The 27,956-nt window shown below is 38.7% G+C and overlaps 1 protein-coding gene across 11 annotated transcripts in view; it reads left to right on the top strand.

Moving 5' to 3' along the window:
* Positions 1–27,956, top strand: part of ERC1 (ELKS/RAB6-interacting/CAST family member 1) — a 273,196-nt gene that overhangs the window by 33,017 nt on the left and 212,223 nt on the right. For all 11 annotated transcript variants that reach the window (XM_018080448.2, XM_018080447.2, XM_018080446.2 and 8 more), the window contains exon 2: positions 19,439–19,855. In XM_018080448.2, the coding sequence (XP_017935937.1) occupies positions 19,439–19,855 (417 nt within the window). The remainder of the gene's footprint in view (positions 1–19,438; positions 19,856–27,956) is intronic.

Here is a 27,956-nt window from a genome sequence, read left to right as displayed (position 1 = left end):
TCTAAAAAAGTTTTAGTGGCCATGAACTAAAACACAAGAAGTTCCACCTCAGTAGGAGGAGGAATTTTACATTGAGGATGACAGGACTGTAACAATTGTGGAGTTTCCCTCTCTGGAGGTATTCAAAACCACCCCGGACTCGTTCCAGGTGACCCTCCCTTGGCAGAGGGGTTGAATTAGACCTCTAGAGGTCCCTTCCAACCCTGACAATGCTGTGATTCTGTCCTGTGCTATTAGTTTGTGGATACCACAAGACAGCAATGAAAACACACAATGGATCATGAAAGAATTGACTAACCATTTGAGGTTATGGTCTTCCTCTCTTTATCTGTCCACAGAAGTGAGTATCTTAATAGCTGTTGTCTCAGCAGGCAACACTATAGAAATTTGGGCACTTGAGAACTGATCCTCTTTTCCCCACTGCCTCGTTCCTTCAGTATATAGTTGAACTTTTTACATATCTGGAGCCTGAAACCCAAGTGGTTTGAGTTGCATTTTTTGTGAAGGATTTTCCTTTGCCTTTATCAAAATATCCCATTCATCCTTACCAGAGACAGTATTGCAGGGGCTACCTTCTAATGAGCTTTCATCATCCTATTTATATACAACTTGATCTTTTTGAAAACATGCCTTTTTGTTTGGTTGTTCTTTTCCCGGTGGAAGCACTCTGAGTTTGACAGTTCCTCCTCAGAGACTGTTCTTCTGGGTCATTAGAACATGTTGTCACAGAGCAGAGGGAGAAATTTCTAATTTGGGGACAAACTCTATCTGTAGCATGTCAGAGAAATTATCCTTTGGGAAACCCACAGAACTGCAAGTGGACTTCCATTCATACATTTGTTAAGCATGACACTAATAGAAGTGTTCAGGCAACATAAAAGCTGTAACTTCCCACAGTCTTTGAGGTTTTTGATAATCCATGCATTATGTAGGTAGTGCATGCAGTCACCTTTAGTTTAATGATACACATGAATGAACATTTAAAGAGAACAGGAACTTTATGAATGGAGAGTATTTGAAATATTCAGTCTGTAATTACATTTCCCTCCTATATATGTTACCTACTTGTATGGAACCCTTATTTTTACAGTATCTCTTTAAAGTAGGATATTCACATGATTGAGCTGAAAGTGGTGACTGGGAGGAGTGTGAAGGTCCTTCATAAAGCAAGTGGTGGAATTGGAGCTATTGGGCAGGTGGTTAGGAGGTTCTGTTAGGGTTAACACTCTGCCTAGAGTGTTTAGACAGTAATTCTGTGCAAAATGTTGCTAATGGGGATTAGTCATCTCTTAAACTTTACATGCAGAGCCTGTTGGCAAGGAGTGTAAGAAATTTCCCGCTAGTAGAAGGCGTAGCTATTAAATAAAAATTTTAGTATTGATACAGTTTTCCTGACAAGGAGTGGCAGGATATTTTGGCCTTTGCCTCTTCCCTGACAGAGCAGAATCAGATAGAAGAATACTGAACTCGTGTCTTTATACTCACTGGACACTCATCTGAGGGTTCAACTGTGAGAATGATGATGTTTCTTCTCTTAAACTGACTATGGGCAGTTTTCTGAGATCATTCTGTAAATAGATGGAAATGGATGATCTGGCTGTCTCAGTTCTTACTGACACATGTAGTTAACTAAACTCATTGTGAGTAAAAGAGGAGTTACTGAAATCTCCCATTCAAGAGTGGTAGGAATTACGACTGAGATTTATTTGGGTAAGGCAGCTGGAATTGGGAAGTCCAATGTGAGGCTGATGTTCCTTGTTGATTTTTCAGTATAATCAAGAGCCTTGGGAAAAAAAAAGTAATTTGTAAATACTGTTTAGGTCCTTTCTGGACCTATGTAGGAACTTTTTTCATTATCTCCCATAAAAGAATGCTTCTCTTCTTTCAGGAGCTTTATTGGTGGTTTCTAGAGTTGGTTTTAATACTGACATCAAGAAACTTGCTTCACAAACTTGCTTCTTCTCTATTTTTTTTTTCTTTTGATTTATAACCAGTCTTGCCAGTGAGGAGCACTGCTTACACATGGACAATGTGCTTATATTACAGATACTTCAAAAATATATGGTGAGACTGAAACACATGTAGGACTTTGTTTCTTAAGGTTTAGTAGGTAAGCAGGAACTGAGGATAATGAACTGCCTTGTTTCATGTAAGACAACTGCTTCCAAAGTTTTGCATTTTTGTCAAATGTATATGTTAAATATTTTAAATTTTTTGAACTTTTTTACAAAATCACGTTTTGCCAGTGTAATTTTTTTCTATGCTGATTTGCAGAAAATGATTTTACTTTTATTTCTAGTTTTGTTATTTGTATCTTGGGAAAGGAAATGCTTTATTCATAAATTTTAGTGTTCACTTCTGTAGCGGTGTTCAGAAAGTAGTAGATGGATTCAGTGGATCAATGAAGTCATTGGTTCAGCTTTGGATTCATTATTCAGCTGTTATCTATTTATATTATATATTTAAATTGATCTTCTGTTGATTATGAAGGGATCAAGGTTCCTTTGTTGCTTTTTTTTCTAGGTAATAAAGGGAATTTTTTTTTTGTCAGACTGATTTTACATAATTGTCTTTTTGAAGACTTGAATCACATTTTCTGTTAATTTTAGTAGTGTCAGAATATAGCTAAGGCTTTTGTTTGGGGTGAATAACTACAGTTGCTTTTATGTAACAGAGGCAGGATATGGGGTATCATCTTTATTACCTGTTTGTGGATGCTGGATGTGTGAAAGTGTAAGCAAGGCTTTCCTCAGCAAACAGAAGCTGCATCACAGGAAATCTTGGCCTGAGTGAAGTTGGTGGTGAGTCACTGCCAGTCCCAGCAGTTGAGAGGCACAGGAAGGTTATTGTATCCTGCCACTGCCTGGTGTCAACAGTGAGTCACGGGTACTTCTGCTGCAAAGAGAATGATGCAGATAGATTTTGAGGGTTAAGTTCTTCCTCAAAATAAATTATCAAATGTTCCAGTAAGGCTCTCAGACTGTCTTCTGGGAAAATTAAGGTATGTTTAGTGTCTAGGCACCATTATGTCTAAGTGCTGTTCATTGTTACATCAGTAATGCACAGATTTGTTTCAAGGAAATTTATTTTCTGAGAGAGAACTCATATAGAAACCTCATATTACCAACAGGCTTGTCCTATTGTATTTTCTTTAAAAGAGTTTCTAGAGATTGCCATTAAGTTATAGTACTCATGTCTGTGCTACCATAGCACAACTTTTTTGATGTACAATTAAATGTTCTGATGATCTATATGACAGTACCTTCCCTTTTTTTGAGGGGAAGAAACATCTCCAAGTACAGTCTGATGACCACAGGAAGGCTTGTAGAGAAGTAAAACATCTTGCTAAATTAGATGATGTAGCCAAGACAAGAGTAAACAAACTTTGGGACTTAAAACCTCTTTTTAAGGGGAAGAAAGGTGACAGAAGCAGCAACTTTCAAGTTGAGAAGAAAGTGAGAAATTTTGCTCTGAGTAATGTTACTGAGTTTTCAGTAGGAAAAAAATGTGGCTGGTGGCTGTAGATAAGGGGGCATATTATGGAGGGAGTTCATTGCACTGACTGGCTCCTCTGAGATAGAATTGTCTGTGGGCATGGCATGGGAAAAAATAGAATATGCAGTAAACCAGTACTGAATTCTAAAAATCATAGACTAGATAAAATATTGCTTTTAAAGTACGTAAGATTAATTCACCGTATTTATTATTTGCTGCTTTATAGTTTCAGAGATTTAATACAAAACCAGCAAAACCTAAAGAAGGACTGGTGTGCTCTGAAGGCTGTTTTTTGTTTATCAGCTGGTCGAGTTACCACCTCTCCATACAAATCTTGTGCTCAGCCCTTTAGACCGTGAGAACGGTAATGCTTTCTTGAAAGTCTTTATTCATTCATTATTTATTGCTCTCAATCCTTTTCTGCTGTAACAGTTTGATTCACTATTTATATTGTGGTTGTGTTTAAGGGCTGGTGGTGTATTATTCTGGTTGTTATCCCAGCACATCCATAAACATGACAGAAAGGATTGATAATCTGGGTTCGAGGAAAGCAATGGTAAAAAAGGTGATAGGATCGTGATTTTTGACTAATAGAAATGCAATGGTGTTATGTGCTTGTATGTTCTGCAGAGCTTTTACAAAAATTATTTTAATCTTGACCAGAGAAGGATTAAATTTGTTATGGTTTTAGTCCCCATTATATGTTCTATTCTTCTGACAGTAGCTAAGATTTGAGTTTATAAATCACTCTTCACTGGTTCAAGTAGTTCTTTTCCACCTATTCTGTGTAAGGCTTGAAGTAATTTAATAACTAGCTACTTTTTCAACTGCTTTTACTTAAATTAAATCAGTTAAATTGCCATAGTGTTTTTTCTTGCATTGTTTGTAGTAGGTTAATGAACAAGAGCTGCTCTGTCCTTTTCTGGTAAAAATAATCATATAATGGGGTTTTATTTTTAGCGTAATAAATCATAATACCAGGTGTCCTTTTACATTTATTGAATGTTATATTTTAGGATTTTAATGAGGTTTTCCACAGAAAACAAAATCCGAATTAAAAAAGTGAACAAATTACTAATTGTGACCAAAAAACCCAACCCCAAAAGCATGCCTGCAGAGGAATGCAGAACTTTAAAAGTAGCTTTTATTTTGTGATGTAGGGATGCAGATGAGGTAAAAAAAATGATATGACTAAGGTATGGAATCTGAAATGTGAAGTACAGACATAAGAGGTGTTCTTTTATGACAATCAAGTAAAATTTATTTAAAACCAATAGAATTTAACTTCAATCAAAATATAGAAAAAAGATAAAATTGTAAATATTTTTTGTGTGCATAGCTAGAAATAGAGACATATTTGGGGACATGAAGAATTTCTCTTGTCCATTTGTTGAACTGGTGTGTAGTTCTGACTTCATTGGAGAACAAGATTCTGGGGATTTTGTGCTAGACACCAAAGTTAAATTTTCCCGGTTCGGTGCTGCCTCCTATACAACATTATCTCTGCTGTTCTGGAAAGTGATGAGAGAAATGTGCTCTCTGCGGAAAGATTTTCCATCAGGCTTTACTGTCTATCTTTGTGTCATAGCCAGGGGCTGACCAGAAGATAATCCTAAAACTACATAGATTAGCTTTTCACCTTCCTGGCAGTTGGAGTTTGTAACTGTTATATGTGCAGTTATCAGTTTAGGAAAATGATCTGAAGTCTTTTGTTTGGGGATACAGACATAAACAGCAATCGGTTAATCTGTGGCAGAACAAGGTGACAAATGGATGTCTGCTTTCAGTAGCAAAGCCCATAAAGCAAGACAAAAAGTGGTTCTCTAATAAATTGTTCTCCAAGAAGGGTATATTTGTAAACAGAAGGTTCTTAAAAAAACCTTTAAAACAAGCCCCACTTTTCCCCCAACACTGCTACCAACAGTCCTGAAATTTTAAATAATTCTCTGGTCTGTGCTCATCAGTCAGAAATAACCATTAGAAATTGCATGTATGGACTTCAGCTGCATTAACAGGACTATGAGGACATTGGAGGTTTGTCCAAGCAGTTAGGACAGGGTTAGGTTAGGTTAGGTTAGGTGGCTTGTGGCTCTGATCAGAGGGGAGAAGCATCTCTGAGTCTTCAGGAAGTTGAGGCACATCATTTCTGTCCTGAGTTTGTAAATTGTTTGGTGACAATCATAGAATAGAATAAAATCATGAAGGTTGGAAAAGACCTTTAAGATGATTGAGTCACACCTTACCCAGCACTGCCAAGCCCACCACTAAACCATGTCCCTAAGTGGCACATCTCCATGTCTGTTAAACACTTCCAGGGATGGTGACCCAACCACTTCCCTGGGCAGCCCATTCCAGTGCTTTACAACCCTTGTGGAAAAGAAATGTTTGTAATATCTGAGATCCAGCCTCCTCTGGCACAACTTGAGGCCATTTCCTCTTGTCCTGTTGCTTGTTACCTGGGAGAAGAGACTGACCCTCACCTCACTATACCCTCCTTTCAGGTAGTTGTAGAGAATGATAAGGTCTCCCCTCTGAGACTCCTTTTGTCCAGGCTGAACACCCCCAGCTCCCTCAACTGCTCCTCACAGGACTTGTGCTCCAGACCCTTCACCAGCTCTGTTGCTCTTCTCTGAGCACGCGCCAACCCTGATTCCTCTGTGGTCATTCTCAGGTGCTTTCATGGTTTCTAACACATCAATAACTGTGTGCTGCATGGATCTCCATCCAGTACCTCTGTTGACATGGCAAACAGAAGGACCTCACTGGTACCCTGTCCCAGGAATGCTGGCATGCTGCCCCAAGCTTATCTCTAGTGAGCCTGGTTTTATCTCCTTCCCCCTAATTTAAAGCTCTCAATGAGCTATGCGAGCTCCTGTGCAAAGATCCTTTTTCCCCTTTGAGACAGGTGTACCCTGGCTATTGCCAGCAGGCCTGCTGTCATGTAAACTGACCTATAATTAAAAACTGCAAAATCCTGCCAGTGACACCGGGCTGAGAGCCAGGTATTGATCTGCTGACTCTTCCTGCTTCTTCCCTCCTCATGCCCTGAAACTGGAAGAATAGACGAGAACAGTGCTTGTGCTCCTGCTCCATCAATCTCCATAGCAAAAGTATCTCAAAACAGTGTTACCAACAGACAGTTTTAATGATGAGTAAGACATGTTAATGTTAGGTAAAATCTAAAAGGAATGCAGGGATTATGAAATCCAGGATTGTGAATTGGTTTCTTAGTAATGTGTTCAGGGTTTCTGTGTTAATTAGGTGTACGAACTGCCTAGTAAAGCTAATCTAGGCATCCATTTGAGTGAGAAAAGGAAGAGCTAAACCCTGCTGCATTTAACTTTGATTTCATGTATGGATTTATTTCTCTGGGAAAGCACAGCGAGTGGTTCTAAAGTGTGCCTTGAACTTTACATTTAAATAAGTATCATCACTGGTCCTTCAGCCTTGAACTGAGATGGATTAAAGAAAGAATCCTTTCCTTAATTCTTTCTAGGTCCCAGAACATATCCAAGAGATGAGTTGAATTTGGGTCTTCAGAGCCAACTTGTTCTGTTTCCCTGAAATGATCTGTCTAACACTGGACAAATGAGTATTCCAGATTTTCAATGCTATAAGCCCTTTTCAGTATTTTTTTTTTAGTTCTGAATTAACAGACTCTCATAAAACATGTAGCTCTGAGATTACTATGTTCAGACAAGCTTAAGCTCTTGCTAGATTCAAGGATTGATGCCTTGAACTCACAACAGGGAATTCCATTCTCCTCTGTGTCTTGACAGTTGTTCATACAGATGTATCAGCAGATTATGATGCTTCTCTGAATAGATTTTAAATGCAGAGCACTTGGTTACAAGATAATGTACATAAATGCACATGAACCAGAACCAAAAGACTCTATTTCACAGCGTTTCTGTCTATATTATTGCAGATTTTGAACAGTTATGTATTCTCAGTCTGGTATATAAAGAAGCAAGGGAGTTCAGTCATTGCTCTGCAAGAAGCCTAACGGCATGAAAAATTGCTTTAATGACCATATAGTAGTAATACATGAGTAAGTGGTTCCTGGAAGGATTTATTAAGAGCCAGTATTCGTTCAGTGGGAGATTTACCCTACATGGTTTTACCAACACAGGCTATACCAAGTGTCCATTTTGATCCATGGGCAATACCAGACTATTTGGTGTTGGATAGTTTTATGTTTATTACAATGAACTCATGTCTGCTTTATATCCTTCTGTCTATTCCGTCGATTCCTAGAGTGATGTGCAAGTTTAGACAAGACATTATTAAAGCCTTTCACTGACACAAGTCATTCTAGCTGTCAGTCCTATGGCAGATACTCATTTTAGCTTTATCTGTTTCACATTCTGAACAGATGCATTTTTGATGCCTACTAAGAATCCAACTTACTGCACCTGATGGGTTTAGTGGTGGGTGACTGAGCACTGCTGCCAAATGGAATTGCCTCTCGCTTTGAAAATCCTCGTACCTAGCAGAAAGATGTCTGTGGGAAAGAACCACTCTTCTGAATGGGAAAACTTTTCTGTTTAGGTATTTTCATCATGTTCTAGGGTCTAGTAAAGGTTTTAGTAATGAAAATACTCAGTTTTGTACCTGCAAAGCAGTACTTGAGCCTGGCATCGATCACTGTCATGGTACATCTAGCAGAAATTTGAATGCCTCCTATTCAGGTGGGCTGTGCTAGACATTCCCATTTCCAGGGCTATCCAGGTTCCTCTTGATATTTTTTGTCACTTTTCTCTTCAACCTCCTCAAGGGGCAATTGTGTTGCCTCTTAGAAGTCACACAAAGCTCCTTTAGAACGCAGTGTAATGTGCTGTGTTCTGCTTTGCTGTCAAAGGTGCTGCTGTCATTTCAGCATGAGGATAAGTGCCAGAACATTTCGATCAGAGGTTTTTTTATATGTTCTTTCACAGGGACAATGATTGCTGCAGCCATATTCTAAATTCATCCTGAAATTCCAGTAATGCATTTGAACTGCCTGTCTTCCCAAAACAGCACTTGGCGTAAGACACTTGATGTATCCAGAAAAGAACATTTTCAAGTCTGTTCCTTTGTGAGTGTAGCCAATATTTCATGGCAGAGGGCTGAGGAGATACCATGTATCATGTCAAAAGCCAGAGGTTTGAAAAGGCTTAGTAGAGTTCTATTGATGATTGCTGCTTTTGCAAATTTTTTTACAAACAGGTTTCTATTTTCTTCCTCCTTGCATTTCAAAGAAAATGAAAAAAGTTGAGGAGATGGAAGGATGCATATCTTCCATTTGGCAAGAACTTGCCTCATTTGTGAGATCTTCAAACTCTAATCTTTCAGGATAGATTTAAAATGATTGACTGTTGTGGTTGTATGCAGTGCGTTGATAACTCTAAAAAGCCCATACTTTTGACCTCAAGAAGAGAAAATGAATTATTTGGTTTTGGTTTGTTTTTTGTTTTTTTTTTCTGTCTATAGCATTACACGTATTGTAGTCCTCTACATTGGCTGATGATATATACTTGGGCACTGCTCTTGTTTCAACAATCATTTTGGGCCTTCTGGATTTCGGGCCAATATAGTATGACAGTCTACAGTTCTTCCTTATTGTGGCTTAAAACAAGACAACCACTTGCAAATACTTTTCCAGGGAGCTTGTTTGTTGTTTTTTTTTCCTGAAGAGTTGATGATACAGTAAATGTGAGAAGATGCAATACTTAAAATTGTGGGGGGGATAGAAAGCATTTAGGAAGGCATGTGGGAGAGACTATGGACAAACAAAGAAAGAAGCATTATTGTGACATAGTGAAATTGGCTCCATCTTCTTGTGAAACAGTGGGATGAGTTATGGAACAATACAGGGCCTCTGCACTCCAATCATCTCCCTAAGATGATTTTTGCCTTGCAAGGTTACCATCTAATCATCACAAGGAAAACTGTAAGCAGTCTGGCAAAACCTCACTGTACACCTGACCTGTGCAGCTGAGAGGCAGTTTTTGCTGGTGGTTATCTCCCTGTCTTGACTGAACATTGTGCAAAGACTCCATTGGCCAGAACTTCCCATGTGTCACAGTACAACCATATGTTGTGTGTGAGATCCTGAATATCACATGTTCTGTTTGTTATTTCACAAGATCAAGTCCTATGTGCTGTCTTCTCACATATGGCCATATCTGGTCATCTGATGCTTTTCTTGCTCAAGAAAACGTTTTAAAATAACCAGCAAACAAAATGTCAGTAAATTGCAGTGTTTTCAAATTGCTGGTGAACCGCTGTCCAGGTTTGATAGTCCAGGCTGATGTGGCTTATAAATATCTTATCTGGACTGTAGCTCAATTTCTGGGAGCACAAGTGTGAGAAGAACATTATAGTCATCAGTTCATTGATCTCTGAGCATTGGGGAGCTCATGAGATCTTCCACTGTTGAATGCAAGTGAAGCATGCTGTTCCAGATGGACAGGAAGAACAGTGTTGTAGTGCTGTGGGCAAGCAGAAGTTGAAAAGCTCTCCGTTTTACATAACAACTAATTAGTTGAAATACTGTCACTTTATGTATCACATACATAAAGTGATTGTGACTGTTTCTTCAGTCCTCAGCAGTCACAAGCTTGAACTATTCAAAAAGATCCAACCTACTCCATATTTTATAGTCTTCACGTGAGAGATGTTGGGTTTATGCAAAATATTCTTGTGGAACCCCATGCATGCGTGCGTTGAGATTTATACTGTAATCTCTCTAAACCAACCAGTATAGAACAAAGTTTAAATCTGAGGGAGGGGAGTGGCAAGAGTGATGTGGATAAAGTAAACAGCTTTCTTGTGCATCGATTTTTCATATAGTACTCTCTCATTAGAAATCATCAGCTGTTTTTCCCTTTTAGAGCATATTGCAAATGTAGGCTCATATCTTGGAAAATACTGAACACAAGATCAAAGGTTCTGTAGCAGAGCACCTTTTATCTTGAATTGATTCCTTATGTCAGCTAATGGAAAGATGTATTTGCTGACCTCTCTAATTGAGGTGACTAATAATGCGGTTTTGCAGAAAAGCTCCTAATGTATTAACAAAATGAGTCATGTTTCATGTAGATGCTATTAATTTGAAAATATTGGATTTTATACATATATAAATGTTAAAATTCTCTTTCCCTTAAGTGCCATAATAATTTATAATTGCTTTCATGGGATGAGAGGTTCACAGAAGCTGAATGTGGCACCTAAGAACCTATTTCACAGATGCAACGTTTAGAAGTATTCTGTACCATGGATGAAATTGGGTGTGTTGAATGCACATGCAAAATGGGATGAGAATTGAATTCTGCAAGTTCTATCATGGCTGGCCTGAATTTGGATCTGTCTGATGTTTGTATGTTGGCTTTTTTGTTTGTTTGTTTGTTTTTAACAGAAACCTGGTACATGAGGATCCATTTTATCAACACAGTTTGTGACAAAAGAAGCTTATGCTTGTTAAACATGGGAGACAATCTAAAAAGAGTTGTCTTACTGCAATGTACGAAACTGCATCTGGGAAAGGACTCCTGTCTCTTTAGCAGCATAAGAACAAAAAATCAAAGCTCATGTTTGTATATAAATAAAACATGATATTTAAGTAGTGTAATGCTAACCCAATTTGGACAGCCTAGTGGGAAATAGAGGTTAAAATCAGTATGTAAATTGTTGATTCCGATGAGAAATTCTAAACATTTGCCCTAATCCCAAAATGCCTGTTCTCAAGAAAGATGAGCACTTAAAAAGAATCTGTTTTTTTTTTAGCTCCAGGATCATAGCCTGCTGATATTCAAAGGGTGTGAAATGTAGATTCTAGCAAGATTTGCATGAGAAAAAGCTTTTGAAGCACAGTAAACTACTAATGTAGAAGTACCCTTGGAAATGTAAACACATGGTAGCTGGGACTCACTGATATGACTTCAGAAACAATTTTCCTTTGAATGCTGTTGCCTACTAGACCATTTCTGGTATCTGCCACAGAGCTCAAATTCCCTTAGGAAGCTGGAGAACTGTCAGAATTGTATTTGTTGTTCAAAAATTGATAAACTGGTATTTTTCAGAACTTTGGTAGGTTTCCCTCTGCTTAATCAGAATTTTTATTCTTAGCACACAGGTATGTGCACGGATCTCTTCGTGGTAAGCGATGCTTTTACTGTGCATCAGGTATTCTATAGAAACTGTCTATATTCATACTTTATCCTTTGACCATAAAAACAGCTTAGGTTTATTCTTTGTAAGATAAGCTGCTTCATGTTTAGTATAGGTAAAAATCTTTCACGTGGACACCCAGCACTGCATAGCTGTTGTACTGCATTTACTCTGTTTTACCTTGCAGCCTTTCTATGGATGTACCCGTACGTTTAGTATGAGGTGATTGCATTGCAGTTTTGTTTTTTCTGTGACTACGGGTTTAATAGGAGTTTAAATTCATTCCTGTCGAATTGCTCGTGGGTTTGTTGGGGTTTTTTTTTGGGGAGGGGAGAGGTTTGTACAAAGAGAGGTGAAGGAATTGGGCTACTGCTTGCTGCCCCCTTAAATGAGTCATTTTGTGCAAGTCTAGTTCAGCTGACAGATGTATTACTGACAACTTAAGCTCTTTATCTATAGCACTTTTTTACCATCTTGCCCTTCTGCTGTCTCAGAGATAATGCAATATGTGATGGTTGTCTTTAAAATACAGGTCTCTTTCTTTGACTCTCACACATGAAATCCTATTAAAATCATAGCAGTATTTTGTATCTGAGCTTAACATTATAAAAATCGCCCACTCATTTCCATTTAAATAAGAGTTTTGAAGCCCCTGATCCACCTTACAGGGAATATGTAGCATTTCTGGAATCAGCAAGTTCTGTTTCATCTCAGCCCTGCAGGACACCTGACATTAGCCCTTTTTTCAGTGTCTTTGCGTGGGCTGCAGCTGAATGTCAGCAGGGACTCCCTCGGACAGCCAGGCCTTTGCTTCTGTGGTGCATTCAGCAGAATCTATTTCCCAGAAACGCTGCCAGCACATTAACTCCTTGAGAATGGGAGGGAGTGATTTCCCAGAGTGACTAAATCCTGTTCTAACATTTTGCATGTGGTCTCTTTGGAGCTCAGTGCGCTTCATCCTCTTACGAATGTTTGAAATGCTTTCATTGTAAAAAACATGAGACTTATTGTCATAATGCAAAAGTTTGTGATTGTGCATGCAGATTTGCTGGCAAGAAAAGCACCTCTAAGTTCTGTCATCTTCTGGTGCTGTACATTTGAAGGTGTAGGCCTTACTGAATTGTCCTTCTGAAATAAAATATATCCTAATTATTGTATCTTTCCGGAGTAGTGGCATTGTAGTCATGATGAACTAAAGACAAAAGTAAGGCAGTGTTTGTAGGTAGTACGAGCACATTTCAGACCTGAATGTGCTTTTGTAGCTGAAAGCTTGTCTTTTTTTCCCAGCTGCAAAATTAATTGGCTTAATGAAAGATTAGCTGTAAATGGTATCTACCAAAACCCAGTTTTTCGTCGATTAACAAATTACATATGTCTCTTTTTTAAAACTATTTTTATCCCTGGGTTGGATCCTGAAAAATAAATAGAGAAGTACGTGATATATAATTAAAAAAAGGAAACATCTTGTTGTGGTTTAACCCCAGCCAGCAATTAACTACCACACAGCCACTCACTCACTCTTCCCCCAGTGGGTAAAAGTGAGAACTTGTGTGTTGAGATAAAGACAGTTTAACAGGTAAAGGAAAAGCCATATGTGCAAGCACAAGGCATTCATTCACTGCTTCCCATCATCAGACAGGTGTTCAGCCATTTCCAGGAAAGCAGGGCTCCATCACGTGGGATGGTGACTTGGGATGTCAGATGCCATAAATCAAATGTCCTCCTCTCCTCCTTCTCCCAGCTTGTGTTGCCAAGCACATCATATGGGCTGGGGTATCCCTTGTGTCGGTTGGGATCAGCTGTCCTGGCTGTGCCCCTTCCCAGCTCCTTGTGCACCCCAGCCTATGAGCTGATGGGGTGAGGTGAGAGGCAGAAAAGGCTTTGACACTATGTAAGCCCCGCTCAGGAGTAACAGAAACATCCCCATGTTATCACAGTGTTTAGGTCACAAATTCAAAACATGGCACCAAACCAACTTCTGTCAAGAAAAGTAACTCTACTCCAGCCAAAACCAGCACACCTGTCCTGTGTGTTTCCAAGCACTTAGTGTTTTCTCTATGAAGAACAGCTTGATCACTGAGCAAATTTTCAGAAAACTGGGAAGTACATGTGCATCATGAAGCTGTCATTCAGTATAGGATGTACTGGCTTTGTAGGTTAACAGTAGAAGTGACCAGGAAATTCTCATTATCTAAGTTTGTTAATTTTTATAAGAATTTTTTTCTAAATTTTTTGATTTCAGCAGAACTTTTATTAGGAATTTCTGGTTAATAATTAGCAAAGAGTGAGGTGAGATTACCCCTGATCAGGAAACAGACTTGGTTAGGGATGCTCAAGGTGCTAAAGCATCTCTTGGCTGATTTGGGTAAAGACCCTGACCATCTTTCCTTTATGATATTGAGGTGTATGATACGTAGGTTTAAATTTTGCAGCCAGTCAATATTTAGATATTTGTGCAAAGCAGACTCTCAGTCCTTTCTGTAAAAATATCTTATTAGAGATCCACCCAGGAATAGCTTTCTACTTCCTGACTGGAGCCTCATTAGGGTTGTCTGAAGATGAGGAGTAAGAGTTTGAACTCACTGGCTGAGGCTTTTTTAACACACCTCTAAATATTCTAGTAAGACCTTCTTCTTCTCCCTGCCCTCACCATCACACCATATTCTCTTGCTTGTGATTACAAATCTTCAGCGCTCTCCCAGTGTTAGAGGAGAATGTTTAAGTCGTTGAGTTTTGCAGAATGTGACAATGCTTCCCACCTCATTGTGACACATTTCTGTGCCACAGTGTCACATAATTGCATACTATGTTTTCCCTTGTTTCTGGGAAAGAGCACATTCTTCTCTTTCTTTCTACTTATTGTTGACAAGCATCTCTTGAACATGCTGAATTTTTTCTTGGTGTTCAAGAAGTTAAAGTAATTTCCCCGGTTTAACCTATTTAGAATTTAAATCCTGGAGGTTAAGGAGGACTTGACTATGGAAGTGTTATGTTAGGTGTCTAGGTGCCTCACCTCTGTTGCAGAACCCACAGTTCTAATTTAAGCATTTAGACTTCTTGAATAAATTATGGGATGAGTTATATATCTGATTATGGTAGGTACAGAGTACAGTATCTGCAGTATGAATAGCCTAAATCAGGCAACCAAAACCAAATGGACAAATTCATATTGGAATCTTTAACATTGTAGCTTGATGAATCAAGCTCTGTCTTGCAAAGATGAGTATTGAAATCCTTTTATTTAAAAAGCATGCCACAATTTAATCCTTTCTTCCAAAATCTTGGTAGTAGCAATGGCTGCCTCCTTTTGATCTAAAATGTAGGGTTAGAATACAGGTCTTGGCTGAAGTTTCTTTTCCTGACTGAGAATGTTAAAGATGCTCATCCCCCACTTCCTTTGGAATGGTAAGATGATAACCATTTAAGGTAATTGGGAGTATTGCTATTCAGGTCTTTCTGTTCTTATGTCTTCTTCCAATTAGAATAAGAAGCTGTGCTCTCTTTAATATTTTCTGTCAGGCCTACTGAATCTTTAAATATTTTATGCAAAATGGAAAAGCTTCAACAGAGAGAGATGAAAAGAGCTGCCTGCAGCAAGGTTCCCAAACTCACCAGTACAGCAGTAGGTACATTGCATTATCCTGAGACTGCAACAGCAGGAGTGCTTTGTGAACCAAATACAAGGAACTTCTCCATCATTGGCTGTAGTCATACTGTAGGTTGGAAGCTCATCTAACCCATCTACCAAGGTGTGTGAAATGTGAATTTGAGCCCTGGTAGGTGGAGGGAATGATTGAATCATGTTCATCTACTTAGAGATGTAAATTTTGGGCTACTGAATGAAGGTCAAACTCTGTCCGTGTGTAGAGCCTGGTTAATGAACTTTAAGTTGGCCCATGGAAGTAATACAGGCAGAGGAACACCTGGTGTAAGAAGTTGTGTTTGCACCGTGCCCTTTTAGGATTTATGTTTGAGGTGAGCCTAAAGGTGCTTAGCTCTGTCAAGAGAAAAGTATGTTGGACATAACCAGCAGGACTAGAGAAGTGTGCTCACAAAAATATCTCTGCGATTTGCAGGTGTAGTTGTAATTTGTAGTGAGGCTTCAAGAAAAGCTTTTGTTACTTGAATGTAAGAGGGAATCCTCAAGATCTGAGTGATAAACTTCAAGCAAAGTACAGGTTCATCATAATTGCTTTGCCTTTAATTATGTTACTGATGTTAAACTGTTTAAGAAAAGCATGATTGGTACTTATTCGGTAGAGTACGACATAAGAAAGCTCAGTGGTATTAAAAGTAATTTTATGTGTTTATTTGTAGAGAAGCCTATTTCAGTGTTATTTTTCAGGTTTTCTTGAGGTCTCCAATCGGGTCTTAGACACAGGATTAAGCATCAGTTGCTAGTATTGCATGAGCCTGGAAAATATTTTGCCTTTCCAGAAAAATCACCATTTTAAAAGTGAAGTCTAAGAAATAAAAGAGAAGCTAGTAAGACTTGTGTTCTCCTTCAGAGGGAAAAGGACATTTTCTTTGAAATTATATAGAAGACAAGCAACTAAAAAAAGTAGTTAAGATGCCAGCTAAGAAAAGGTATTGTTCTATCATTGTGAGAATCATAAAATCTTTCAGAAAGCAAAGAACCCATTTTGCATACATTCTGCATGTTGGAAAAGAGTGGGTGTGAAAAGCATAGAATTTTTTCTGTGGTGTATTTTCCAGTTACCTTTCACATAATGAAGTTTGTTCTCAACTGAGCAGTGATTCAGAGAACAGTGATAGTTATTCATAAGCTCGATGCTAACCTTTCCTCTCACCCCACCTCTTCATTTTCCTGGGTAAACTGAATTGAATATTTTTGTGGGGTGCTCCAAATTCCAAATTCCCTTGTCTTTACTTAACAGACTGTTGGATACCAATAAATCCTGTTTGTCACTGGTAATAATTTTTTTCACACATCACGTGTTGAATCTTATAATAGGTTTTGATTCATTGACCCAGAAGTTCCATGGAGACTTTTCAAGCTTTGGGAGAAATAATTTCTGTGGGTCTGAGATACAGTTTTTGCCTATGTAACATGAAATGACATTTCACAGCAGATCAAATGATAAAAATACAAGAATTTAGTTGTGGTGATTTGGTCCATTGATGTTTATAAATAACCCAAGTTTGATTCCGAGACAACATTGAGTAGAGGAAGTAATTACATTTAGTAGATAATGTGGTTGTTCAGAAGAAGCTTTTTTCTTGCTTGGGAGAAAGGAAATGCTGAAGTGGCAGTATGTGGAGAGGCAGGTGGAAGCATGTGGGAATTTGTTTGTTAGCTGGAGGAACAACACACAGCTGGGCTGTGAATAAGTAGGGCTTCTCAAATACAAATGGAATTAACTCGTGTGGAATTGTAAAGTTTATTTAGTGGAGTTATTGTTAATTTTAACAAAATTTGAGTGCATTCTCTCACTACTGCTGTCGTTGTCCTACTGGCTTTATTGCTGTTGGACAGGTACAGACGAGGCAAACCTTTAAATGACTGCAGCAGGGTTTCTCTTACAGCTCAATTGACACACATTAATTGAACAGATGTAGTAGTTTTGATTGCCTACCTGTAGTGCCTCAGTTATAAGGCTTGAAGGTTGTTCTGACATTCTCACTTTGACTGTAGTTTGGATAAATGACAATAACTGAAAGTTGAGATCTTTAATTAAAAAAAAAAAGTGATTTCTAAAAACAGTCTTAAAATCTATGTTGATTCTCTTCAGATATTTTTTTATCTCTTACTTGAATATAAATCTGAGCATCCACAATATACCTTTTAGAACAGAGTAATTGCTTACTCCCTCACTTAATATACTGTGCTGTGTTGTCACACTGATTCTACAACATGAAGTGTAGTTTTTGATTTACTGGATTAGTAACTGCCAAGTATTGTGTTACTGAAATCAAAGAAAAGACCAATACACCAACCACAGAGCTGTGTATTTAAGCTGATTTCAGTTTATGCTGATACCATAAAGGATGGTTCCATTTTCTTCTCTACCAGCTCCTTCCACCCCTACTTTGCACCAGGATCAGCACTGGTGTAGTCACACTGTCATGTGGACCTGAGATCTGGCTGGAAAGACATTTAGTTTGGTTTTGATGGGGCTGATTTTCAACCAGGTGAAGCTTTGGGCCAGTTGTCAGTGACAGCCACTGGCTGGACTGTTCTTTTCAGTGGCAGTGTGGACTTATGTCAGCTGGATGTGTAACAGCACCTTTGGTTTTGAAAAGCTCTTCTTAGGCCAGAACACAAAAGGAGAGGAAGTACTCGGTCTGAAGTACTGACTTTTTTAAAGAAAATGGGATTGCACTCCCTTTATGCACAATTCTATACAACCAAACTAACCTTTTATGTTTCTAAAACAGATTAAGTGCAGGTTACTGTGTTACAAATACTATCTGCTGTGTTTTTGTAGAATCACAGAGTGGTTGAGACTGGAAGGGGTCTCTGGAGGTCAGCTTGTCCAACCCCTCTGCTCAAGCAGGGTCATCTAGAGCCTGTTGCCAGGGCCATGTCCAGACATCTTTTTAACATCTTCAAAGCATTTCACATAAGAATTTTGATAAGTGTATTTTTGAAGTAATACTTAAACCCAAATCTTTTTACACCTCCTCTTTTTTACAAGTATTTGAGTTGAATCAAGTATTTGGATTTATATAAAACTTATTAATTTGGCACCATTATAGACCTGAACAGTGTATCACTGTGTCAAACTTAATAATAGATTATAACCTATACTAACTAGTACTTTAGCCTAGTGAATGTGGGAAGCTGCTGTATTGCAGACACTGATTTTTGCAATATAAAGATAGACCCCAAGGATCAGTCCATCTGACTTGTTCACATTCAGACTAAATTGTAAGCGTGTCTGCCTCACTTAAGGGAGTAGAGATGTATTACTTGGTGTGCATCTCATTCCTGGTAATCAAATCTTTGTTCAGTGTGACAAACACACTGACAAACTTCTCTGTTATTATCTTGATGCTTCTGTCTTGCAGAGGAGAAAAAGCATGTTTATTGAAATAGGAAGTGAGGACATTTTTCTAGACAAACTGTGCTTCTCCTGTATTGTCCCATTATATTATCCCATTATATTACCCTGCTGTATTCACAGTCATTGAGACAGGATCTGTTGCTATTTCCTGCATCTGACCCTTCTCCCCAGCCAGCATATATCCAGTTTTCTGTAGTTGTAGCTCTTCCTGACATGCTGAAGTTTCTTCTGTAAGTTAACTGGGAAATTTGTGCTATGTGTAGTGTTAGTACTGAAGACCTTGGCAGCCTTCATGGCTGGTTACATTTTATTAGAGAGTATGTAAATTCTAATAGCCACCTGTCCCTTTGCTTTGTCAAGATAGTAATTCTAGTCTAGGACTTTTATGCAAAATTCTTCTATAGGGTAGGTGAACATTTGGAAAAAAGAAGTATTTTAAGATGTCGGCTTACTGACAAATGCCTGCTGACATTTCCCATTTGAAATAGTGACTCACTCAAGTTGATGGAAGTGGTAGAGTCACTCGAATAAGAATCTTCTAAGTGTTAAGCAACTTCTGCCAGGCATAGAAGGAGGGAATTGAAATTTCTGTAGTATCACCCACTTCTACCTTAATTCTGCTTTAAAAAAAATAATGTTGGTCTGTTGGTGCTGTGGTTGCCTTTTGGTTGGTAGTTCAGGAGGACTGATGTGGCTCATACTGGTCTATTTATTTCTTCAGTGGAGGGAATCCTCTGATTTTATTTATTTATTTGTTCTTTCAGCATATGCAGATGACTATCCAGGCTCTCCAGGATGAGCTTCGGATCCAGCGAGACCTGAACCAGCTGTTCCAGCAGGACAGCAGCACTAGAACCAGCGAGCCCTTCGTGGCAGAGCTGACGGAGGAAAACTTCCAACGGCTTCATGCAGAGCACGAGCGCCAGGCCAAGGAGCTCTTCCTGCTACGTAAAACCTTGGAAGAGATGGAACTGCGCATTGAGACACAGAAACAGACCTTAAATGCGCGGGACGAGTCCATCAAAAAGCTTCTGGAGATGCTGCAGAGTAAAGGTCTGTCAGCAAAAGCCACTGAGGAGGATCATGAGCGAACGAGGCGGTTGGCTGAGGCAGAGATGCACGTGCACCACTTGGAAAGCCTTCTTGAACAGAAGGAAAAAGAAAACAACATGCTGAGAGAGGTAAGTGACAGAGCTCAGGTCAACTCTGTCTCCTCTCCATTTGACAGTTGTAAGGAAAGAATCTTCCATCCTCTCTATAAGGTGGACAGAATTTGTGGCTATTTTAAAATTTCTTTATGGCTTCCTTGCATGTCCCTTTTGGAATTTGTGTTGTAGGCCTCACTTTCCCTGTAGTCTCCATAGGAAGCTCTGGAGTTGAGTTGTCACACTGCCTGTAAAATGAATTTGTCTGTTCTGTTGTAGTTTGAGAGAAAGTAGCTACCTGTATTTAGGTGAGAGCTGAGAGAAATCTTTGCAAGAATAATGGATGATTGCTCTACAGTTTCCATGGAAACAGTCATCTTGCTGTGAAGGGTATTTGATAAAACTATTAGCTGCCCTGGATGCACAGCCAAAAAAAAGATTACTTAAAGGGACACTGCTGCACACATAGTAACCCCTTCTCACCATCCCTCTGAAAACAGAAAAGAAAAACCATTGTTATATCTGTATTGTGCCTTAAAGGAGTACAACGGCAGGCATTCTTCACTCTTAATCATTCAAAGCTAATTATAATAAAATATAGGTTATATATAATGCAAATATCTTAGGAAAATAAAGAAAAGAAAATAAATGAGTTATTGTGTAGCCAGCATAATTAAATTTCTTGATATTATTAAATACCATTTTCCTCTTGTACTTTACTCTTGCTTTTGCCTCATAAAGTGTTGTACTATTAATTTCTATAAGTGATTCAGCAAGGTTGTGCAGGGGCATAGGTATGTGAATATGTGTATTCACTAATGATAAGATTTTATGTGAAGATTATTTTACATGCATCTGAGGTTTGAAGGCATGAATTGGTGGCTACACATGTATGTGTGTTATGTGTGTGAATTTAGTGACCTGTTTTGCACACTGAGTGTAACTTCATGGTTCAGCATTTTTTTTGAAAGCCCTACACATACACAGGATTTAAACCCCTTCTCTAAGAAGCCAGGAAAGCAAGGCCTGGCACAGAGGTTTTTGAGATAAGTGTTTGCAGCAAATAAATACTTCTTAATACCTCTTATTCATATGTTTTCCATGACCTGACCCATTGAAGTTGTGCTGTTGCAAGCATTTATATAAGAAAGCTGGAGCCCATTGCATTTCTGAGCCAGATTTAGGCCAGATTTATTTTTTTAGAGCAGTAATCTCTTGAGTGTCTGGAGTGAAGATAATATGATTCCAGAGTTTCTACACTACAGTTTTTCCTTTATTTAGCAACCAATGATAATTCTGTTCCAATTCTTGTAACTATTTCAGGAAGAGCCTCACATGGCTTCCATTTGTTTCGGCTCTAAGTCCAGCAACATAAATGAAAAGCTGGCAGGAGCTGTGTAATTTTTTAGGAATGCGGTTACGTTTGTTCCTTCTGCTCATGAGTAGATGTTGAGAGATAGGAATTCTTGTTTCATTCACAATATTTGGAAATCATCAGTCACTTAAATCCTAGTCTTTATTGTAAAAGGTTTCCTAGAGATGACTAGGGCAGAGGTAGAGATGACTTACTGACTTTTAAAGTGCAAATGCTGTTTATCAAGTATTTTAAAATTAACTACTCCTTGCTGCTCACCTGGCTCTAATTCATTGAGAAGTATGAGCTGGGTATAGTGTAATTTGTAGCTCAAGCCATTGTTATGGTGTGGGATCTAGCCTTGAAGCTGAGCACACCAGTAGCCTTGGAAACACAGTGCTGTGCCCAGAGATGCCAAATTAGCCCCTTAGGGAACTGTGTGACAACAGGAAGGGTTTTGTTAGTACCTGTGTGTTGTCCTTGAGCTTGAGCTAGGCTGAGCTAAGTGACCTCAGACCTAACTTCATGAAACTCAGGCCTTGGGGCTCCAGGAGGCTGGGGAAAATCAGAAGAAGTTGCTGAACTGGAACTGACTGCATCTGACTTCCTCACCACCAAGTCGCTCTGCTCTGCAGGATCTTGTTCACTTTTGCTATCACTGTTCCACAGCTGGAAGTTGTCTCTTTGCAGAGCCTCTTAGATGTGTCTGCATCACCCCTCTCCATCAACCTTCTATTATCTATTTACCTGTATTTCCATAGCTTCAGGTTATTTTAGTCCTTTGCTCCCCCAGACACTAACTATGGAATTTTTTGAGCTACCTTGAAGAAATGAATTTACTTCCTTGCTGGTTCTATATCTAGCATTCCCAGTATCTGGAAAGGCATGCTAAACTCTTCTTTAAATACTTCTGTTAAAGGAAGCATTAGTATCTCAAAGGGATTTGCAAGTGCTTGGGAGGTCAGCGTTTATGTTTCATGTTCTAACACATTAGAAAAGTTGAGAAAAATTTAACAGCATTCATGACCATCTTAGCCAAAGCAAGGTCTGAGGTATCAGAATCCACTAGTACTGTTTCTGACTCTACAAGCATGTTAGATTTCTGGTAAAATATTTGTTGGGAATAATACTAAAGATTTACACTTAAAGTGAAAAGGTATCCCCTCAATTTTTCAACTTTAAACCTACATGTGATTCCAAGTGTGATGTTAAGACTCAAGGTCATAAGACAGCTTCTCAGGCAGACAGTGCAGTTACAGTGCACTATGACCTTGAAAATGAAATGTGAATTGATTGATTTCTTCAGCTTTTGCTGTTATTGTTATTGTACTAAAGATTGCACTCATTTCCAAAGGAGAATAAATTCTAAGAGAAGCCAGAGCTGTGGTTCTGATAAGATTATAACCAAGGAATAGCTGTACCAGTTCAAGCCAACAGTCCCTTTAGTCCTGCATTGTTTCACATAATGGCCATGTACAGACACACAGGGAAGGGGAAGAAAAAGGTCAACATGATACTTCCCTGTAAAGCTGTCCCATCTTCCTGGTTATTTACAGAGGAGGGTTTTCTTGAACTCTTTGTGACTTGTCAGTTCTGCATCCTCCATGGATCTGCCATCCAGGTACGCAGTCAGTGTCTTCTTGAGCCCATGTGAACTTCTGCAGCTGTAGAATTATTTGCTAAGTGCTTCTAGAGCCCTGCTCTCTGTTGCAGGAAGAACCTGCCTTATTTCTTTTGAGTTTAAACCTGTCTCCCAGTAGTTTCGTTGGCAGCCTCTTGCACTGGCACTGGAACACACAGTGAACAGGTGATCACTACCAAAACTGTGTGCTCACAATTATAAATTGTCCTGTCCGTTCCAAGTTCTCTCTTCTTCCAGGCTGAAAAGTCCTCTACTTCTTGATTGTTCCTCATGTAAAAGACATTGCATATTTTTGATCATCTCCCAGAGCACTGTCTCAATCTCCCGTATCCAGATTATGAAATGGATTCTTCTGCAGCTAGTGAGAGGTATCTCCATAAGCAATTTGACTCTTTTGGGCTTTTCCCAAATGTCCTGAATTCTGGAGATTCTCAAAAAGTCTTTCCAGGAAAGATCCTCTGTGTAGCATAGGATAGCAGCTTGCTGATAAGGGGACAGTCTCTCAGCGTAGGATTGGCAGCTTGCTGATACAGAGGGCAGTCTCTCATTAACACAAAATAATGAAAAAATAAATGTCTCATTGAACATTGGAACACAGACATGGATCTGGATGTCCTGACTTCAGCAGATAACAGTGTGGCTGCATCACATTCCTCTACCCTAGAAAACAAGCTTAAGCTTCACAGTTTATAAAAAGATGGCTTCTATTTTGAATACCCCTTCTTCAGCCTTAGTGACAATTCTTCATCTTATTGTTGGTATTCTAAACTTAACTTTCAGAAACAAAATTATTATCATACTGGCAAGAAATACTTGATGATATCCAGCAGCTGGACTTTAGCTTCCAGAATAGCTCCCAAGCTGCATTAACTGCTCCTCATTGTTCCAGACTCGCCTGTTGCAGAATTATCAGTGATGGCTGTGACAGCACATGGCTCTAAAGATAATAAAGCTTACTGTGCTCTTTTTGACAACCTCCCTGCTCCCCCCTCCCCAAAATGCTAGATGCACTGAGTAGAAATACATTTTTCTCAGCTACACAGATTAAGAGACCAAATATCAGTGCAACTTATGGCAGATTATGATGCGATTGCATCCATACTTGGTGTTCTAAACACTTGGAGTTCTGTGAGCAAACTAAGATTTGTAAGGACAGTCCAACGAGGATGTAAGAACAGATGGCTGAGCACAACCATTACTTGGAAACAGAAGGAAGGCTATTTATCTCGAAGGTTTGTTTCTTCAGAAGTCAGTTCTAGGTTCAAGATTTGCATGCTACAGTGGTGTGGAACAAGGCAAGAAACAACAGAGGCTTTACACTGTGACAAAAAGCTGTTTGGCAGTAAATTACAGTGTTTGACTTCTTTAACTTATTTTTTTTTTACTTATTGGGCGCATTCAAACAAATGGATTTTTATTACAACTGAGTGCAAAACTGAATGAAGGAGTTAGGGCTGTAGTGCTCAACAAATAAAGGGTGGTTTTGTATGTAAAACAGTCACTGAAATGGATTGTTCATGAGGGCACTCATTCACAATGAGCTTAAGGAAAGAGGCTATGGCAGAAAAAGCTATTATTTCTCTTCTTCAGTGCTTGTTGAGATGGTGACTCCACAAAGTCCTGTTTGTGAAGTGCCTCACAGTTATCCAGTATGGCCTTACGGCAGGAACCGATCCCTCTGTGTAGCGATCTTGGATCGAACAGTGCCCGCTCTATTCTGGGAACTGGCACTGAATTTCTGTGAGCACTCTCTATTCCTTCTCCACTCGGCAGCAGTCTGTCAGAGCAGTGAGCAGGCACTCTGGGCTCTAACACACGTGTGTTTAGCTTTAGGTTATCAAAACTTGATACCGTGGGGGCCAAACAGCAGCAGCAGGATGGAGCTCATTGAGCAGGGATGGATGTGCTGTCTAAACATACCATTGGAGCCCCGCTGGACTGTGCCCAGGGAAGAGAAAGGTTGTTTCCCTTATCTGACCAGATTTTAATGAACTGTGACCAGTTTTGCAAACAAGTTATTTTTCCATGGGTGTGTTAAAATTCTTACCCTTTTCTGCTCCAGGCTCAGAGGAGGATTTACAAATTTTAATTGGAGCAATTAGAGTTATCTCAAAGAACACTTTTGTCCTGTTCCAAGATTTTGCAACATGAATAAGATAGTTCTAGAGAGAATTTTTGTTTTGCAGTAGATAGATTCAGTAACTGGAACTCTTACCACCATCATACTAGAGGATATCCTTCTGATGAGTTAAAAAAATTAAGTTTCTGCTTTTTATGTTGCTGCATCATCTTCTTGACTTTTTAGAAAAGCATGACAGGGGGAAGTGACTTAAATAGAGATAATTTAAATAGTTATGTCTCTGTTACACTAGCTTGATTGGTTGGCAAGTAGTTTTAAAACATACAGAGCTTTTGTAGGTTAAAATTTGAGAAAATGGACTATTGCAGCTTGAGAACCTGCATAATTTATTCTTTATACATTTTACTTCTTTAATACCATTGTAGTTTGGAATTTTTATATGTCACTTTACAAAAGAATGACAGTTAAAAATGTTTAAACACAGATAATATTATTTTCATTGTTCCTCAGTTCAGAGATTGGTAGCTTGATAGTTCTTCAGAAGTTTAAAAATTAGGGTGAAAAATAACATATTTGTTTTCTGTTTTTCCAAACTACCAAAAAATCTTAAACACTTTCTGATTATTGTATAGAAAATTTCCAATTTTTTTAATAATAATTCAATACTGTGTTGGTATTAAGTGAATGGGAAAAAATCAGAACTGCAGTCATCTGTCAGGATGGTTTTTTTGTTTTATAATTCTGGTCTCATCAAAGTGAAATAGTCTGTAAAATATCAGTAGGTTTACTCATCTGTTTTTTCTGACATGGGGGCTAAATTGTGGAGATTTAATTCTTTAATCTATTTCAAAACTCCTTTTTCTATATGAATGTGCTAGTCTTCAAAGAGATTTTCTTTTTTCCTTTTTTTTCTCATATGGCATAATTTCTTACTATTTCATTTTAGCACTTCCATCCCCTTCAGAAGGGATTTTTAAAACTATGTGAAACAATGCATAAATCTCGCTGGGGATTAGAGGTTTAAAATGTTTAAATTTTAATGTCTTTTGATGTTTTGTTATATTAGAAGATTTTCTTCGTTAATATGTATTACATGATTTGCTTTGTTTACAAATTACATCTTTGGTGTACTTTCCTTGGAGATTTTAGTATTATCCTGGACTTTTCTTCAGTAGTAGTGAAATTTGTGGAATTTTATTTCTGCAAGTGTGAAACATTGCAGTAGAAGAAAAAAAAATTGAAAATACCATTAATAAGTTGGAAGCTAATTTAAGTACAAAATGAGTGCTTTTGCACCTTAAATAATCAGGAAGAGAAAAAAATTAAGACTAGCACGTATGTAAATAAAGTTCTACATGATTAAGATTTTAATTTTTGGTTGACTTTTCTTTAGCTTTTGAATTCCCACTTCTGTGGTCAGATTTCAACACAATGACTTGCTGCTTAGAAGTAATAGGGTGGTTTGAATTGGTCTCTCTCATCTTATCTTGCCTTTAATGCTGAATTTTCAAGGGATTTTTCTTTTGTTTCTTGCTGATTGGAATAGCGAGATTAACTGGAAGCTGTGCTTTAATTTTCACTTTACTTGATGCCATTGTTAACAAACTGAAGTGTCCTAATATCTGAAGGTTTCAATTGGATTTAGAAATAATCATCTGAATGGATTAATAAAATTGCAAAGCAGAGAGATGAGTTTCTTTAGCCAGAGGTCATTAGGCTTCCAAGCAACTGGCACCCCCCATTATGGATGTGCTTGCAGTTTTCAGTACATCTTACAAAGTTATGCTCTTTATTAGTACAGTCAGGTTTTTTTTCAGGGAATTATGTTGATTGGGTTTGCAAATGCAGGAAATGACAAGTGGAAAAATGCAGAAATAATTTCTGAAGGAACTACCACGATTACTACCTCCAAACTTGTTTAACTCTAACATTTTAGTAGCAAAACTCCAATAGCAATGAAATAAATTATACAGAGCTCTTATTATAAATTCTTTTTTCAGTTCATTTTTATGTGTTGCTGAAAGAGAAGTTAAAATTACTGGTATCGAGCACTTTTTGAAAAATACTCGTAAAAAATCTTGAAACTAAACAACTGTAACACTATTCAGTCACTTTCTGGCCCCAGGTAGTAAAGATATTTATATAAATGAGTCATGCAGATTGAAGGGCTCTCCCACAGGTTATTTCATGCAACCTTCTGCTCAAATGAGCAATTTCAAGCCATGGGGATTCCACAACCTCTCTGGACACCTGGTCCAGCATTTGGTTGCTCTCCTGGTAAAATCTTTTTCGTATTAGCAAGTCTAAATTTTCTGTGCTTTGACTTTTTTGCCTGTTGCCTATCATCCTTCCACTTCTGAAAAGACTTTTGTTTCCATCATCTCTACAGCTTCCAGTTAGTTAGTTCTAGAGAGCATCAAGTTTCCCTCCAAGCCTTCTTTTCTTTTCAACTAAACAAACACAGTTTTTTCACCCCCTCTCCTTGCATCGTATGTTCCAGCCCCAGCCACCCTGGTGCCTGTCTGTCAGACTCCCTTCAGCTTTTCAATGCCTTCCTTGTGCTGGGGAGCCCAGAATTGGGCACAGTGCTCCAGCAGTGCTCTCACAAGAGCTGCACAGAGAGAATTATCTGCTTCCCATCTCCTGGTTGTGTACTTTTGCTAATACAGCCCAGGATGAAGTTGGGCTGTTTTGTTTTTTGGGTTTGGGTTTTTTTTTTACATCAAGGGCGCACTGCTTTCTCCCGGTTCACGTCTTCCCCAAATTTCATGCGATCTGTAAACCTGCAGAAGGTGCAATCCATCCCACCCTTCGGATCATTAATGAAGGCACTGAACAGTACCAGCTCTGAGGGTTGTCAGTAGTAAGCAGCTGCCCACTGGACCTCACAGTGCTCACCAGGCTTTGAGCCTGACAGTCCAGCTGATTTTCCACCCATTTTGTTGACCACTTATCCAGTCTGTGTCTCACAAATTTGCCTCCAAGGATGTTTGAAGGCCATGCCAAAGACCCTAAATCAAGACATGCAATACCCATTGCTCATCCCTTACACACACAGCCA

The sequence above is a fragment of the Manacus vitellinus genome, unplaced genomic scaffold, assembly GCF_001715985.3.
Source record: "Manacus vitellinus isolate BGI_N305 unplaced genomic scaffold, ASM171598v3 scaffold_5_pilon, whole genome shotgun sequence".
Lineage (NCBI taxonomy): Eukaryota > Metazoa > Chordata > Aves > Passeriformes > Pipridae > Manacus > Manacus vitellinus.
This window is presented reverse-complemented; position numbering and strand designations above follow the sequence as displayed.